The 18,382-nt window shown below is 33.5% G+C and overlaps 2 protein-coding genes and 1 non-coding gene across 10 annotated transcripts in view; all 3 read right to left on the bottom strand.

Annotated features, from left to right (window-relative positions):
- The window catches only part of LOC125813040 (vacuolar protein sorting-associated protein 2 homolog 3-like), a 142,273-nt gene extending 137,365 nt beyond the window's left edge, over nucleotides 1–4,908 (bottom strand). For all 8 annotated transcript variants that reach the window (XM_049492542.1, XM_049492536.1, XM_049492539.1 and 5 more), the window contains exons 1-8: nucleotides 4,857–4,908; nucleotides 4,533–4,577; nucleotides 2,421–2,455; nucleotides 2,178–2,228; nucleotides 1,932–2,036; nucleotides 1,768–1,839; nucleotides 275–346; nucleotides 85–165 (exon numbers count right to left, since the gene is read on the bottom strand). In XM_049492542.1, the coding sequence (XP_049348499.1) occupies nucleotides 85–165; nucleotides 275–346; nucleotides 1,768–1,839; nucleotides 1,932–2,036; nucleotides 2,178–2,228; nucleotides 2,421–2,455; nucleotides 4,533–4,577; nucleotides 4,857–4,890 (495 nt within the window). In that variant the 5' untranslated portion in view covers nucleotides 4,891–4,908. The remainder of the gene's footprint in view (nucleotides 1–84; nucleotides 166–274; nucleotides 347–1,767; nucleotides 1,840–1,931; nucleotides 2,037–2,177; nucleotides 2,229–2,420; nucleotides 2,456–4,532; nucleotides 4,578–4,856) is intronic.
- An 8,211-nt stretch (nucleotides 4,909–13,119) lies between these two features.
- On the bottom strand, nucleotides 13,120–16,532 carry LOC125813042 (60S ribosomal protein L14-1-like). The gene is made up of 5 exons (XM_049492545.1): nucleotides 16,417–16,532; nucleotides 16,182–16,283; nucleotides 13,879–14,008; nucleotides 13,633–13,745; nucleotides 13,120–13,347 (listed from the first exon to the last, which is right to left on the bottom strand). The coding sequence occupies exons 1-5, from the start codon at nucleotides 16,417–16,419 to the stop codon at nucleotides 13,291–13,293; spliced, it is 405 nt and encodes a 134-aa protein (XP_049348502.1). The 5' UTR covers nucleotides 16,420–16,532; the 3' UTR covers nucleotides 13,120–13,290.
- LOC125813046 (small nucleolar RNA SNORD34) lies at nucleotides 14,689–14,769 on the bottom strand. The gene has a single exon (XR_007442044.1). It is a non-coding gene; the product is annotated as a small nucleolar RNA SNORD34 (small nucleolar RNA).
- Nucleotides 16,533–18,382: the final 1,850 nt, after the last annotated feature.

Below are 18,382 nucleotides of genomic sequence, written 5' to 3'. Positions count from 1 at the left end.
ATAGCATAAAGTAAATACACATTGCTTGGTGCACGTCCACTAACTATTTTCAGTCATTACAAAATGGGGATTTTGAAAGCATACCTGATTTGTCAAATCTTCAGTTTCCTCTTCTGCTTCGTCATCATCTATAGCATCATCTATGGCATCTGACATCATTTCAGTCTACATATACGAACACCATATTATTGAGTTGACTTCTAATAATCTGAGTGGACATGAAGGAGATATGATTTTATTTTAGAATCAGTAGGTAATGCGCAATCAGTCTTACCGTCATATCCATTTGAGCTGATTGCCTCTGGAAATCTTGCATCACCTTCGCTTGCTTTGCAGGGTCCATTTGCTGCATTGAGTCAACTGATAATTATTAAAATTTAGACGGAATGATGGTGACTTCACATACAACACAAATGCCATGTTTTAATGAGTAATATGAAAATAAACCAAATAATGGAGGCAAGAAGAAAAAGGAACAAAGAAAAGAGGAGTCGAGAAACACGAAAGGATCAAACTGATAGTCCCAATATAACCCACATCATTAATTTATTCACAAGGAGCTAGGAGGGTTCAAGAGAACGAGAAGTAGCGTCCCACCAACCAGTGAAGAGTGCAGGAACCCTCTCATCATGAGATCCATCTCCATGTATATGAAGATGAACACAACAACAACATACCTAGTGTAATCCCACAAATGGTGTTTGGGGAGGGTGGGGTGTACGCAAACCTTACCCCTACCTTTGTGGGTAGAGAGGTTGTTTCTGATACACCATCAGCTCAAGAAAGATGATTTTTCAGAAGAATGCAAGCTTAAAAAAAGTTACGATGAAAATATTAAAGACAGAGAAGTACTGACATCAAATAGTAAAGAAAACCAAAGAACAAGACACAACAATAGTAGTAAAATAAAATTGGAGAATAAGATAATGCTAGCACAATAGTGATAATATTGGCAAGGGAGTAGATAGGTGCTCCAGGCTTGACCACGCTCTACCATTGGAAAGGGAGAGATCGCTCGACTACATACTAACCATCTACCCTAATCTTAGACCTCCATGCTCTCCTTTCTAGGGTCATGTCCTCGTTAAGCTGAAATGTGTCTTGTCATGTCTAATCGCCTCTCCCCAATTCTTCCTCGCCCTACCTCTCCTTAGACCTATCAATGTCAACCTCTCGCACCTCCTCACTGGGGTGCTTCTCTTCACAAACCTACACCATCTCAGACTCGCTTCCCGCATCGTATCCTCCATGGAAGCCACCCCACCTTGTCCCATATATCTTCATTCCAAACCTTGTCCCTCCTAGTATACCTAAAAATTCATGTAAGCATCATCATGTATGCTACCTTCATCATCTGAATGTGAGAGTTCTTGACTGGACAACACTCAACCCCGTACAACAAGGTTGGGCTAACAACCACTCTATAGAACCTACCTTTAAGTCTCAGTGACACATTTTTATTCCATAGGACACTAGATCCGAGCTTCCATTTCATCCACCACGCTCCAATACGATGTGAGACAACCTCGTCGGTCTCCCCATTTCCTTGAATTATAGCCACATGTGTATGAAGATGAGTTTAAATTTCATTCTTTTTTTAAGGATAAAAACAATTGAGATTTTTTTGTATGTTTCATTCTCTCATACAACAACAACAAACCCAGTGCAGTCCCAAAAGTGGGTATGAGAAGGACAGAGTGTATGCAGATCTCTCAAACAATCAAATGGAAATATTAAATTAGATATCATGATCTTTGGTCATCAAACCTTATTCATAGCAGTCATAGCCTTAGTGGCTCCTTTCATGCCGGCAGCAACCGAAGATTGGGCAGATATTGCCTGCAATGGGCATTAAGCTTTTCAAATGCATCCGTAAAAGAGGAGTGAGGAACTGAAATCAGCAAGCATGTAGCATGGACTTGGAGGAGTACCTGTGTGTGAGTCGCTATACCTCTCATTTGAGCCCGACTGCCCTGCAAGTTGGCTATTTGCTGTCTAAGCCTGATTAACTGACGTGCTAGAACTTTTGTTGCTGTCTGAAAATGCAGAGAGAAAAGCAGATGACACATGAGTTCCAAATGATATAATACCATCGGAGTATTCAGCTGTTACTTAAGCAGCAACACGATAAATTACAACTGCTAATTAAGTCTCCAGGGATGATGCTCGAGACCCACCTCATTTCCAGTTTTAGCAGTCCTTTTTATTTCAGCAACAAGTTTCTTTTCCTGTTCCATGAAAGAAATAAATAAAAATATCTCTTATTGATGTGATATCATGTGAAGAACCATAAGTAAAGGAAGTGTGATATATATATATGAAAAGTTATACAAGCTCTAAAATCGCAAAAAAAAGTGTATCTTATGAACACACACTATGCACTTTCAAGAACAGTCATCAGAAACAAGATCTGGACATACCTCTGATTGTAAAGCAGAAATTTCCTTCTCAATACCTACATCGCAATATTAAAACTAAAATATATTACTCAACAGTTACTTACAAGAAGAACTTCCACACCAAAAAGAAAATTGTGGATATCAGTGTGATGATCTTCCTAACTTGCCCTCTATATTAACAGAGATTGTGTGCATCTTCTGATGGGAAAGAAATTACAACTTATTAATGAATTATTAACATTTGAAATCCCCATTCACAGAACGTGGTTTAACCTACGTTACCTACAATTGAACATCATCTCATCCAGTTCCCAAACATGTTAAAGCTAACATAAAGTTGCCCAAGTAGAATGGATGGCATATGTATATTCATTTGAAAGAAATGGGTAATGAAAGAAATTTGTCCATAGTTAGAAAAAATGTGTGAGCCAATCCAGGCAGTGGGCAATTTAGTTCCCCCCATCCCCACTCCACAAAGAAAGATACTTTGCACAAGAATCTAGCAATTCACTATTGAAGACTTTACAGTATACCCCAATCTCTAGTAGACACAATAATGAATTTCCTAAATGCAAACAGTAATCCAACCTAAACAAAGATTAAGAACATCTTTTACATCCTTGCGCAAGTAGAAAGGCCTTGGTTGAACGTAATAACACTGTTGTGGCACCCAAGGGTGTGGCCTAGTGGTCAATGAAGTGGATTGAGAACCATGAGGTCTCAGATTCACTTCCCATAGGAGGCAAACAACTAGGTGATTTCTTTCTTATCTATCCAAGCCTTGGTGGATAGAGTTACCCAGTACATGTGCTAGTGCGGTGTAGAATTAATCAAGGTGTGTGCAATGCCAAGACACTATGGTTATCCAAAAGAAAATATTTAGCACGGTTGTCATTTATGATACAAGTAGCTACTGCAGAAGACACTTAATAAAAACTGGAGCATCTTATACAAGGTATATCAGGCCAATTTAAACAAAGATTCAAAAAGACCCACGCTTGTTTGGAAGACCTTCCAAAGGCTTTCGTGTGTGTGGATGTTGAGATCAATAAACTTGTTAAATCCTCTGCCAGTGAGTTACTCTATTTACTCCCTAAGCCTGTAGAGTCACTGTTTATCTCACTTGTATACCTCAGGTTTACAATAACATTACTTTCTTTTCTGATTGGAATTAATAATACTTTCTGTCAACTATCCAAACCTATATTGGCATAGCTCATAAAGTCCCCACAATATCATCTAGTACCAGTGACCTAACAATTTAATATCATATCAACTGTGTCTCAATCCAAACTATGCAGGATACAATATAAGTTCTTCGTATTTAGAGTATTCACATCATAGTTTTGACTATTTTTACATTGGTCATGCATCAACCAACTGCAAGCCTCCTCCTTTTACAACTACATAATGGTCTAATTGTCAATTTTCAGCTGAATGCCTCTCAATTCAAATACTACCTTGCCCCTTGCATTTTTTCTCATCATTCTACACATTATCAAATTATAGAAGAGGTGAAGAAAAGGCCAATGATATATGAAATTAAAATAGAATAACTAATCACGGAAGTTATAACAATTGAGGTAATGCAGCTTCAGCTAGACAATATTTAAAGATAGTGTGTACCTTTCAACATATTTTATAACTCCCCTTTGAATTTCTATAACATATATATACAGTGGCAGATGTAGCTTATTAGCAACAGGTTAACCCGAACCAACTATTTGGATACAGAACATCGATATATATGTGTGTGTCTCTGTGTGTGTGAAACCACTAAAATTTTAACAAATATTCCCTCCGTTTCAATCTGTTTGCCTTACTTTCTTCTAAGACAGTGAGTTTCAAAAAAGAATCTCTTTTGGCAACTCTTTAATTCTAACTTTCCACATGGCATGTTTAATACCATTATATTCTAATTGAAACTGAAGGAGTATTATATTCCCAACCATAATTTCAGAAGTCGAATAAGTTATGCGCTAAGAACATTAAAGACCAAACCTATCAAATTTAAATCTTGGATTCACTTCTGCACATATATATATAGTTCCATTTCGAGACAATGGATGTCCTATGAGCTCAATGTTTCTTGTACCAGGGGAAAGGGGGAACAAAAGTTTAAAATTGGTTTACCTCTGGTGGCATGAGTCAGTTCTCTTCTACTCTCCCGAAGCGCCTCTGTCATAAAAAAACAAAAAAAAGAAAATCAAATCTTTAGCTCAATATTATGAATGATCAAACACCAAGAATCATAAAAATTCAATTTTTTTTAAGAGGTTCCAACAATCAATAAACTAAACCTCAATCCCAAATCAGTCCCACAAAGTGGGGTCTGGTGAGGAGGGTAGAGTGTACCCCTACCTCAAGACAATCCCAAATCAGTATTCTAAGGCAACAATTACGTAAACAAACAAAAAAAAATGACTTTTGGTGAAATCAAGAAGTTAAAAATCGAACCTTTGGCATTGGGTTTCTTGGAAAAGATGTTCATATTGATTGAACAAACAACAAATTAAGATTATGGAAAATTGGGATTCTGAGTAAAAGCTGATAATTGGGAGAGAAGAATGGAAGCTACAAGGAATTTGTACCTTTTGATATTTTTAACTCAAGCAGAGGAGAGGAGACTTCTTCTTCTCTTTTTCTCCAAAACCCCAAAAGTTTTGGTTATTACATTAGTAAGCCACAAAGTTCAAAGGTTACTTAAAAATATATTTATCTTGTATTATTTGATCACTTACTGAATTAATAAAAAAAAAATCATTTTACGCCTACAATTGATATGACCTTTGAATGTCCATACTCCTCCCCTTTTACTAACTGACTTTTCTAAATGTCCATATTACCCTTACATTATCAACATTTATCTTTTCTTTATACTTTTTTTAAATCATAAATATTTTCAATTTTTTTATCAAAAATAATTAATTTCATCCAGAAAAAAAAAATATTGATTGAGAGTATAATTTAATGTCGTTCTATAATAAAATCAATGAAAAGAATAAAAAATAATATTATTAATTTTAACGGAATCTATGATTATGTGAGAACTTTATAAATATATTTTGATGCGAATAATGAAAAATAATTAATAAAATAAGGATATATTTCATAGCAAAATCCTAAAAGATATCTATTTATATTGTAAAAGAATTAAATTATAATTTAAAAAATATTTTATTAATGACAATCAAGATTTATTTATCTACATAAACAATAGAGAATAAGAGGTATAAATAACTACATAAAACGCATCATTTTAACTTGGCTTCAGTTGTCATCTACGTCTTTCAATTTTGAGTGTGCACAACTAAACACTTAAAATTATTTATATATATATAATTGAACAAGTAAAACACACATTTTACATTACAATTCACATAAGATACACTCGAAATTATTTGTATTATGTAATGTAGGACACATACTATGGTATGTATAGATCGTATGTGTCTACGTGTTCAATTTTATACAAGTTTAACTGTCTACTTGTTCAAACCCATAAGTTGGAAGGTATAAATGTTAGTCGAGATTAAGTTAAAGAGCACGTTAATATATTATGTCTAATAGATAAGTAAAAATAAATATGCATGTACATAGTACATTTATACATTCGTACTTAATGTATGTAATATTAAAATAATAATCATAAAAAGAATAACATTTTATTTTGCAACAAGCTCATTGCTCATAAAAGAATTATTCTTTATAAAATTAATGAATTTAAATATCTATAAATATAAAGATTAAAAATAAAATATTATAAATATATAATATAAAAAATATTGTATGGATGAAGGATTAAAAATGACAAATAAAATAGATTTTGCATAGGATAAAGGGGGAAGAATGCTTATTTCTCAAAGTTGAAGGGGGAGTTTGATTTTTAAACCAAAGTTCGGAACTGTAAATGATTTGCACACCCTAATATAATTTTAATCAGTGATACTAAAGAATATTCGAATTAAGGGGTTATTTAATTAGATTAGGAAATAAGTATTCATGTATTAAATTTTGCATAACTTTACTATATTTTTAGTGACTACGTATAAATTTCAACACACCACATACCGTGTTTAGTTAGCAAGAAAACCCCACATAACTATGATATATTAAAATTACTGTAAATTACAAGCAAATATATACTCCCTCCGTCCTATTTTATGTGAGGTAGTTTGACTCGACACGGAATTTAAGAAAGAAATGAAGACTTTTAAAACTTGTGGTCCAAAATGAATGATAGAAATTTGTATGACTGTAAATTGTTTCATTAAGGATAAAATAGACATTTTATAGTTAAATTGTTACTTAATATAGAAATGTGTCATTCTTTTAAGAACTAACTAAAAGGAAAGTAAATCATATAAATTGGGACAGAGGGAGTATTATTTTATAAATATAAAAAAAATATGCATAATTAATTTCTACGTTACTATTATTTGCATAACTTTTCACAACAACCCCTGAAATAATTAATTCATGAAAAATGTTTTTTTTTCTTTTTGAGCCTTTCATCTTTCTTAATCAAGACCCAACAACCAATGAGGAGCACCTCAACATATGATCGTGCACAGTAACTGAGACTCCTATTACAAAAAGTTCTTAAGCTTTGCAAGCTCCTGTCTCACCACACCAGCCCTCTGCAATGTCCAACACAAACGAATCAGATCGATACATAACCATCACAACGGTAACAACATTATGCAATCACACCTTATGAGCTTAAACCTGTCAAAATCGTTGAGTGAGGCCCTCCTCTTCTGCACAATCAACATCCTTTCTCAGGAACTGGACTCCCACTTGGTCTTCACATCTGTGAGGACATAAAGCAAATGAGAGTTAGTCAAGTTCTTACGTAACCCTGTCGTTAGCCAAATGACTCAAATCTACCATTTTTGGCTGATGAAAACCATTTTCCCTATAAAAAAAATCAAATTTGAATACTGAAATTCAGCCAACGTATGCGTATCTTGATCTCTAGATTGGCCACTGTTTCCAGTGATTTGTATTTTCTGAGGGGACTAATTAACACATAGTCTAGTCAATTTAATATTTTTACAAAATTAGTATGGTAACTCTAGTGTTACAAAGAGTAAGTTTAGTAGTGACGATTCATGAGATTAACCTCGAAATTTTGTGATGACTGAAAATCAGAAAGTAACACAAGATGCTGTTCTATCTTATGAAAAAGATTAGAAAGATGAAACTCTACTTCTTTTTAAGCTTTGTATTCTAATTGATGGAATTTATTTTATGTATGATAGTTTTGTTTACTTGGGGGAAAAAGGGGAGTAGATGTGTAACACATGGATAAAAACAAGAAAATGACAAAAGCACAACAACCTAAATTTGACTTATGAATGACAACATTTTTCTGATAAAATATGAACAGACAAAGTGTGAATAAGAGAGAAAAAGCGAGCAGCCAAATCTACAACATTTGGAGAGAACACGTTACGAATCGTTACATGAATACTCATCAATAATAGAAACCTGGAGATAAGATATGTATTGAATTCGGAATGCTTGCTAAATTGTTATTCAGATGATTGAGCAATGCAGCGACGGCTATTCCACTCCAGATTTCTTCTTTACCAAACTATCTGAAGAAGTCTGTTTATGGGAAGTAAAATGTGAAATAAACTAGAGAATGGAAGTTATCTATCACAATTTTTAACCGGTCAATATACTAGTTAAAATTGATAGCTTTTCATTTTTTAAAAGACTGGCTTGAAAAAAGTTCCACATCATCAATATCTACTGGAAATAACACCTTAATTGGTTGAGTAACTTGATACGTGAAATGACAATAATATTTGAGTGACTTTTCTCTTACAAAAAGAAAAGTGACGTTCTGAGATAATTATCTATAGTTGAATACCACGTGAGAAATCAACTCTTGACATCTACTACATATGAATTAGAGATAATGTAGTTTAGAAATTCATTAATCTAAGACTGCAAAATTGTTGAACCAAATATATCTATATCATATACTAAGACAGAGTGGTCATGATCAATGTGTGATAACAAAACTATTTTTGCCACTTTGGTTAAGTTGTCGTCTAATTAGCGTGTTACACATGAATAAAAATAAAAAGACAAAAACAAAACAACCCAAAATTTGACTTGAGAACGACAACACAATTTCTCTTGATATGAACACACATAGTGTGAATAAGAGAGAGAGAGATAGCAGCAGAATTAGCAAATTTGGAGAAAACGCGTTTCCTGTTGATCTTTAATTAGTATAAGTTACATACAATATCAAATCCTATGAATCCGAAACAATAAACTCAAAATATGATGATGGTTTCTAGCAAAACCTTCTCTTCACTTCAGTTTTTCACTCTTTTCTACCTCTTTACAGTTGCATTTGCTTCCACTGAGGAAGCAATTGCCCTCTTGAAATGGAAAGCAACTTTCAAGAACCAGAATAATTCCTTATTGGCTTCATGGACACCAAGTTCTGATGCATGCAAGGACTGGTACGGAGTTAAATGCTTTAATGGTAGAGTAAACACGTTGAATATTAAAAATTCCAGTGTCATTGGTACACTCTATGCTTTTCCGTTTTCATCTCTCTCTTTTCTTGAGCATCTTGATCTTAGCAAGAACAATTTTTCTGGCACCATTCCACCTGATATTAGTAATCTCACTAATCTTGTCTATCTTGACTTGAACATCAATCAGATTTCAGGAACAATCCCACCACAAATTGGTTCACTAGCCAAGCTTAAGATTCTCCGTATATCCGTAAACCATTTAAATGGATCTATTCCTGAAGAAATAGGTTACCTAAGGTCTCTTACTAAGCTATCTTTGGGTAGAAACATTCTTAGTGGTTCAATTCCTTCTTCATTGGGGAATTTGAACAACTTGTCTCTTTTGCTTCTTTATGAAAATCAACTTTCTGGCTCTATTCCTCAAGAAATAGCTTACCTAAGGTCTCTTAATGTCCTACATTTGGGTGATAACTCTCTTAATGGCTATATTCCTTCTTCATTGGGGAATTTGAGCAACTTGTCTGTGTTGGGTCTTTATAGTAACCAGCTTTCTGGCTCTATTCCTGTAGAAATAGGTTACCTAAGGTCTCTTGATATCCTACATTTGGGTGATAACTCTCTTAATGGCTATATTCCTTCTTCATTGGGGAATTTGAGCAACTTGTCTGTGTTGGGTCTTTATAGTAACCAGCTTTCTGGCTCTATTCCTGTAGAAATAGGTTACCTAAGGTCTCTTAATGTCCTACATTTGGGTAATAACTCTCTTAATGGCTCTATTCCTGAAGAAATAGGCAACTTGAGGTCTCTTACTTATCTAAATTTGGGTAAAAGCTCTCTTAATGGATCTATTCCTGCTTCATTTGGCAATTTGAGAAATCTGAAAAATATGATTCTCAATGATAACAATCTCATTGGGGAAATTCCTTCATTTGTGTGCAATTTGACATCACTGGAAGTGTTGTATATGCCGAGAAACAATTTGAAGGGAAAAGCTCCGCAATGTTTGGGTAATATCAGCGGCCTCAAGGTTTTGATGATGTCACATAATAATCTCAGCGGAGAAATCCCTTCATCTATTTCCAATTTAACATCACTACAAATTCTAGATTTGGGCAGAAACAATCTGGAGGGAGCAATTCCACAATGTTTTGGCAATATTAGTAGCCTCCAGGTTTTTGATATGCAGAATAACAAACTTTCTGGGACTCTTCCAACAAATTTTAGCATTGGAAGTTCACTTATAAGTCTCAACTTGCATGGCAATGAACTAGAGGAGGAAATCCCTCGATCTTTGGCCAATTGCAAAAAATTGCAAGTTCTTGATCTAGGAGAAAATCATCTCAATGACACATTCCCCATGTTGTTGGGAACTTTGACAGAGCTGAGAGTTTTAAGATTGGCATCGAATAAATTGCATGGACCCATAAGATCATTAGGGGCTGAAATCATGTTTCCTGATCTTCGAATCATAGATCTCTCTTACAATGCCTTCTCGGAAGACTTACCAACGAGTCTATTTCAACATTTGAAAGGCATGAAAACAATTGATCAAACAATGGACAAACCAAGTTATGAAGCAGATGGATACTACCAAGACTCAGTAGTTGTAGTAACAAAGGCATTGAAGGTTGAAGTTGTGAGAATTTTGTCTTTGTACACAGTTATCGATCTTTCAAACAACAAATTTGAAGGACATATTCCAAGTGTTCTGGGAGATCTCATTGCTATTCGGGTACTGAATTTATCTTATAATGGATTGCAAGGTCATATACCTCCAGCACTTGGAAGTTTATCTGTAGTGGAATCATTGGACCTTTCGTTTAACCAGCTTTCGGGAGAGATACCACAACAACTTGCTTCTCTTACGTCTCTTGAATTCTTAAATCTCTCCCACAATTATCTTCAAGGATGCATCCCTCAAGGACCTCAATTTCTTACCTTTGAGAGAAATTGATATGAAGGTAATGATGGATTGCGTGGATTTCCAGTTTCAAAAAGTTGTGGCAATGATCCTGTGTCAGAGACAAATTATACAGCATCTGCGCTAGACGATCAAGAAAGCAATTCTGAATTTCTCAATGAATTTTGGAAAGCCGCTCTGATGGGCTATGGCAGAGGACTATGTATTGGATTATCCATAATGTATTTCATGATCTCAACTAGAAATCCGAAATGGCTTGCAAGAATCATTGAAGAAATGGAACACAAAATTAGCATGCGAAGGAGAAAGAAGCAGCGAGGTCAAAGGAATTACAGAAGAAGAAATAATCGCTTCTAGACAAGTTACCAATAAAGAAGGATTTGATTTCAGAACTTCAGGTATTCAAGCTAAGCTCTACATTAATTTTTTTTAGTTTATTCTACTACTAATATGCTCAATACGAAGTATATTTTTCTTTCCAACAACTTCAAGAAGCTGAAGATTTGAAAACGATTAGCCTTAGCTGATGTTTTAAGCTAGTAATCAGTGATCTTATGGATGGTTTAACATTGAAAAACTAATGCATAATTCGGTTATAGCTATATGATTGAAACATAATATACAATTGTTTGACTCGCTATCTTATTTTTCAGATTTCAAATGCCAAAAATAAGAAGACGTTGGCGTAATGGATTTGGTTCTTCCTGCAGCTTATGATGTTGGATTTGATTTTTAGTTTCGTTTTAGCTTTATAAGTAAGCTTTTTTCTTAACTTGGAAAATGTAATATTATGAATTTTGACAATACGTCAAGTTTATGTAAGGCAATGTGTAAAATAGTTTTACCTTTGGTGGCATGAGTCAGTTCTCTTCTACTCTCCCAAAGCACCTCTGTCAAAAACAAAAAAGATCACAACGTTAGCTCAATTTTATGAATAATCAAACACCAAGAATCATAAAAACTCAAATTTTGTGTAAAGTTTACAACAATCATAGAGTGTGCACAGACCTTTACCCTTAACTCAAGATAATCCCAAATCAATCACTTTAGAATATATGAATCATATATATATATATATATATATATATATATATATATATATATATATATGTATTCTAAGGCAGCAATTAGGTAAACAAAGAAAAGGGGTTCTTCAAAAATAGAGTTTTGATGAAATCAAGAAGTTAAAAATTGAACCTTTTGCATTGGGTTTCTTAGAAATGATGTTCATTTTGATTGAACCAACAACAACAGTAGAAGTGTAGAACAGATTTATGGGAAATTGGTATTCTTGGTCTAAGAACTGGGACAGAAGAATGGAAGCTACAATAAAGATTATAACTTTTAACAAATCCCCAAAAGTTTTGGCTATTATATTAGTAAGCCACAAAGTACACTTCTATATGTTTGAGGTAGATGAACAATCAACCCGAAGTATTGAAAATAGTCCATCGATTGACACAAATTATTAATTTTATTCAATTATTGATAACCTTAAAAATATTCTTCAACTTAACTAATTAAACTGAGATACACCTAATTTGTCACATGACATAGTAAGTGATTTCAAACTCTTGGAACTCTTAATAAAAAATCAAGAGAATTATTGGAAACACCCCTAAATTTGGTAGGAATTTAGATATATAAAATTTAGAAGTATATTTCACTCATGTTACAAAATTTGAATTATATTTAAGCTTAATTAGTCAAGTAAAAATATATTTTTAAGACCATCAATAGTTCATATCAAAACTAATAAATTTAGGAGTGTTTTTAATTCCTCTCTCATAATATTCGCATTTAAGGATCGCTTTGTGACAATTAAAGGGTACTTATATATATATTGTATATAAAAATATTAAATTTTCGACATAATTTGTACTATATTTGGCAACATTTGTTTTGGCTACCTATAAAATTCGACACACTATATACAGTGGTTCGATTAGCAATTAAAATTCCCACATAACTAAATTTAAATTGCAAGGAAATTTATGTACATTAAATTTATTTATATATAAATAATTCCAACATAACTAAAACCCCTAAAATAGTTAATTCATGTATGAGAAATTCTTTTTCAACTCCTCTAGTGAAATTATACTGAAATGTATAATGTCATCTTAAACAAACATTCATATCTTTATCAAAAGAAGACACTTTACTTCAAGCCTTGCTTTAGCGAGGCTGTGAATACGATTTTTCAACATTGAACTTCAAAAGAAAGAGCAGGAGTTGATCTGTGGCTGCAAAGTGTGCAGGTAGACAATATGAAAAAACTGAGCAAACATTCTGTGAAACAAACAGTTCACCATTCATAAGATCAGAAAAATAATTTCCCAGCAAGTCTAAAACAGGCAAAAATGGAAAGACAGAAAAAACACAGGGCGGGTAAATATATTCCCAAAAGTAAATACAACTTCCAAAATTGCTTTAAATCAATGTTTCACTACTTGAAAAGTTCTTAAGCTGCAACCTCCTTTTTAAGCTTTGCAAGCTCCTGTCTCACCACACCAGCCCTCTGCAACGTCAAACACAAACGAATCAGATCAAAATACATAACCACCACATCAGTAAAAAGATTATGCAATTTAGAAGTAAATATAGAGTTTCTGGACACAAGCATGGCATCTCTCTACCTTGACAAGGTAAGGGACACATCATCTTGTGAGATTATATTGGGTATCTTGTAGTGAAACCTATTCTTTTAGCTTTTTCAAATAAACCCGCATAAAGTTTTTTGATGAGTGGACTAAATGAACTGAGAACTGAAAGAAGTTAAACTCAAATGCAAATGCAATCGCACCTTGATCTTTGCCAACATGAGCTTAAACCTATCAAAATCGTTGAGTGAAGCCCTCCTTTTCTGCACGATCAACTTCCTTCCCCAGGAACTGGACTCCCACTTGGTCTTCACATCTGGGAGGACAACATAAAGCAAATGAGAGTTTAGTCAACCTTACAAGCTTTTCTTACAAATAAGATATAAAAAGAGCTGATATAGTACTATCTACTCCAAATTGTCTATAAGAGAATATGTAGCCACACTTACCAGCAGCCTCCATAGCAGCAATCAGGGTCTTCTTCTTTGGAATTCTCTTGATGTCGATCTTGATATCTGTGAGTGAAAGCCTCTTGAAGTTCATCTGGCTCCTCACCATGTCAGGAGCATCAACAAGAGCCTATGATTTTAAAGAGATTGCAAAATTATTAGGATACATAAAAATCATAATTTCATCATTCTCCAAAGTTAATACTTGTCTATCAATTAACCACCGCCTACCATCTGTCCAAATTAAAAGTAAGCTCAACAACTCAAGTAACCATGAGATTTGAGTAAGCATGAAATAACATGTAAAGATGGAAAAAAGCAGGGTATCTGAGTCTTTCTTTAAGAAAATAAGATGTGTTTTAGTGATATGAAAATTTTCATCAGAAATCTAGTTTAGGAGACAAGTGAACAAAGTTATTTTCACATATTAGGCATCACCCTTCTAGAACTGTGCCCCATGTACCAACATTTCACTCTTAGATCAACACATAAACCAATATAATCACAGGACCCAGCAATCAAAAGTTCTACAACTGTGTAGAGGGCAAAGGTTCCCCACTTCCGTACATTTTTTATTTGAAAAGTAAAGTCTTCAATCCCAAAAGAACATAGTAGTCAGAAACATGACAACCCCTATGGTATTAGTACCAGATTGTAACAGCAAAACAGACCCCTAATATAACTAATAAGGCTCACTTTCAATCAACAGAACATCATTAAACTGCCTTGGCAACAAAGACAGATATTCAAAACAAAAGGTCTGGAACTGCTAATTTCATAGTCACAGATTACTCTTCTTGAATCCATGTACAAGGCCTCAGACAATATTGTTCAATCAAATTAATAAGATCAGACAATGTAGGCATATATAATGTTCCATCATAGGCCATACACAGATCCTTCACGAAGAAAATTGGCTAAGTTGTAGACATCCCATCTTTCTTCTAAAGATGTGACTGGCAGTTCAAGACCGTAAAAGTTGCATTTGTGCTAAGACCAAGCAATCAAGTTATTAAGTCCGCCTAAATTCCAATCTAGTGGGGTTATACTATATGCATTCCACTCTATTCAACTATAGGACCTGCAGATAGCATCTATAAACAGATGGAAAGTAAAATATAAAATGATAACCCAGCTTTCCTTGAAATACGTGACCAGCATTTCCAAAACATAAAAGGTGCATCCCAATCTAGTGGGATGTACTATATGTCCTCTATATGCATTCCACTCTATTCAACCTTAGGACTTACAGATATCATCTATAAACTGATGGAAGGAAAAAGTAAAATGAAATCCCAGCTTTCCCTGAAACATGTGGCCAACATTTCCAAAACATAAAAGTTGCATCCCAATCTAGTGGGGATGTACTATAAGCATTCCACTCTATTCAATCATTGGACTTACATATATCATCTATTAAAAAACGGAAAGTAAGCACATAAAATGAAAACCCAAACCCAGCACATTGGTCGCCAAAAAGAATGAAAACCCAACTTCCCCTGAAATATGTGACCAGCATTTCCAAAACATAAAAGTTGCATCCATGCTAATATTAATCAACCCACTACACCTAAATCCAAACTAGTTTGAGTTTAGCTATCTTAATCCTATGTTTCCATCCACTCAAATCAAGCAACATTCTCATCACTATTAAAAGATAGAATTAGGTGTCCTATAAAACTAAGGTGGCATTTACTTTAGAGTTTGCGAACTCAGTTTCTGAAATTTTGATGGGATCTCAACTCCAAACCACTCCCTTAAACCTAGATGTTTACTTATGCTGTTCAGTTGGGTTAATTTAACCCCTGAATTTAGCACTTAACAACTTCTTGACTTTGTCAGCTATCTAGTACTAGTTTGAAGATTGTAAAAGGCCCAAATAACTTCTGCTTATGCTTAGTGTGAGCCCTTTTGTCTATTATGCAATTCTGCATCTGATTGCTGCTTTTTAATGATTCCTTCATTAAAAAAAACAGTTTTTTTTTTAAGATTTCTGCATAAAGCTCGGTCTTTTTGCCTTTCTTCAAGACTTTTAAATAAAAATGGAACAACAACTGATTTTGAACATCCTGAAACAGCTCAAAGCCTCAAACACACACTTCTCTTGCAAAAGCTCAACAACTGAGCCTGCAAAATCATTTTTTGGTGAAATCGAAAACAAAATGCCACCTAATGTGCTCTAAATCACCGATTATACTACACTAGTTCTCTAACAAGTTCAAAAGTAAACTCAAATGGAAATACTCTGCTAAAATCAAGCACTTAAACTAAAAACATTTAAAATATATATATATAAAAAGTACCCTGTTTTGGTCGATAACGTCAACGATGACGACGAGCCTCCCATAGTCCTTCCCGTAGTTAACGAGTGCAACTCTTCCGATCTCCACGAACCTCTTGAACGGCTGAACAACAAAATCAAATACAATTTTTTTCAAGTTTCAAAAAAAAAAAAAAATCGTAGTAGTACCGGACATACATAACTGTGAAAAAGGTGAACTAGAGAAATCAGAAAACTGAAAATTCACAAAAACTCACCATTTTTACTGATCTGAAGGAGCTGTGAAGCTGCGAAAAAGAGTGAGATGAAAGAGAGGGTTGTGTTAGGGTTTACAATGAGGGGATTATAGTGCTAGGGTTTTTGTTGCTTCGGGTAATGGGCCACTATAGTATGATATGGGCTTAGGCCCAAAATTTATGATTACAATGTAGATGGGTTGGGTTGATGTTGGGGCGGGGGAGAGGGGGCGGAGAGTATAGATGATCAATTTTGGGATCACTATTAAGTCATAACTCACGACTATAAAAAATAAGAAAAATTGTATATAATAGCAAACTATTAATTCAAATTAAATGTTATAACCACAATTTGATTTAATTGTAGTAGCAAACAGCTGTCATTCGTCTCTCTCGCTAGGCTTATCGCGCACCACTCTCACCAGTCTCTCCCTTGCCTCTCTCGCTTTTTTTTTTTTTTTGATGACAAGGGAAACCCGCAGCCTAGCCCTTTGGGTGCGCACAGGGTAATGCCTCTCTCTCGCTTTTATACAAACATAAATGTATAAAATGTGTTTGTGTTTGCATAAAGCGAGAGAAAATTGTATATATAAATACGAATACATATATTTTCATCTTATACACTTATAATTATACAAATATAGATATTTCCCTACCCAGTTCTCTTTTGTCTTTCTCTCTTTCTCGCTTTATACAAACATAGATTATACAAATTACAATGTATAATTTGTGTTGTATAAAGCGAGAGAGATTTGATATACAAATGTTTTATTTCTATTCAATTGTATAAAAATTCAAATTTTATGCAGATATACAAACACATAAAATTGAATTGAAAGGCTGTCAGTGATTTATACTAATGGTCTGCCAGCGAAATTATACAAATCTGAAGCTCCTGCCAGCGAGTTATACAATCTGATGCTCCATAGCAAACATAAAGTTTGTTATGGAGTGCAATTATACAAACTATAGCTATAACATACAAATATGATTTTTATATTTGTTATATGTGAAAGTTGCTCTAAAAAATAATTATAAGTTGAGACATATCGAAAATAACTTTCGACATATGTGTCATGAAGTTGAAATACTATGTGGGATGGAGATGAGGCGAGCACATATGACGATTTTAGGATCATCATTCAAGTCATGGCAATGGAGATGAGGCGAGCACATATGAAATTTTGTAAGTTTTGTTATTTCAAAATCATTTCCGACACATGTATTTGAAGTTGAAAAAAAAAGTAGTTTCAAATTTTGTCTGAAGTTTGACATGTTGTTTGTGCAAGAAAAAAAAATGATATACAGTTAAATTTTTATTTGCAAAAGATTAAATTTTCAATAATTGATCCTGAAATTTAATGTATTAGGTCTTAAGCTGTGATAATTGCAATTATTAAAGTCTAGTTTCAAAAATGTATATCAGATTCAAATATATATGTTTGAAATTAAAATCAACTGTTTTGTTAAGTTTGAACTATCTATTCTATCCTCATTTCAATCAACGTTTTAAAGTTTTTTCAATAATATTTACTTGATTTTAACTTGCTTTATATTTGAATGTCAAAATTCACTTCCTCAAATTGTAATAAGATGGATTTTTAAAAAAATGTTTTCAAAATTCTTATAAAATTTGTTTGATTTAAACTTAATTTTCATATTAGAAATTCTATATTCGTTTCTTTAAACTTGTAGGATAACAATAATATTTAACAGTATTTTAAAATCTTTTTGTTGAGATTTTTTAAATTAATTCACTTTTTTGTATTTACTCCTAACTTGTTTAATTATTCATAAGTTTGATTGATGTGACAAAATATGTTAATACTATTCAAACAGTTTAAAAATCTTAAAGATTAATTATTTGAAAACTTCATATGAAAATTATGTTATACCATTATGTACATTGAGAGGTTTTTTATATTAGGAAAAAATAAATTCACTAGCTTGTTATTTTTCACATAGTACTTTATTTATAGTAAAAAAA

Source organism: Solanum verrucosum, unplaced genomic scaffold (assembly GCF_900185275.1).
Source record: "Solanum verrucosum unplaced genomic scaffold, falcon-dt-bn FXZP01000144.1, whole genome shotgun sequence".
NCBI lineage: Eukaryota > Viridiplantae > Streptophyta > Magnoliopsida > Solanales > Solanaceae > Solanum > Solanum verrucosum.
This window is presented reverse-complemented; position numbering and strand designations above follow the sequence as displayed.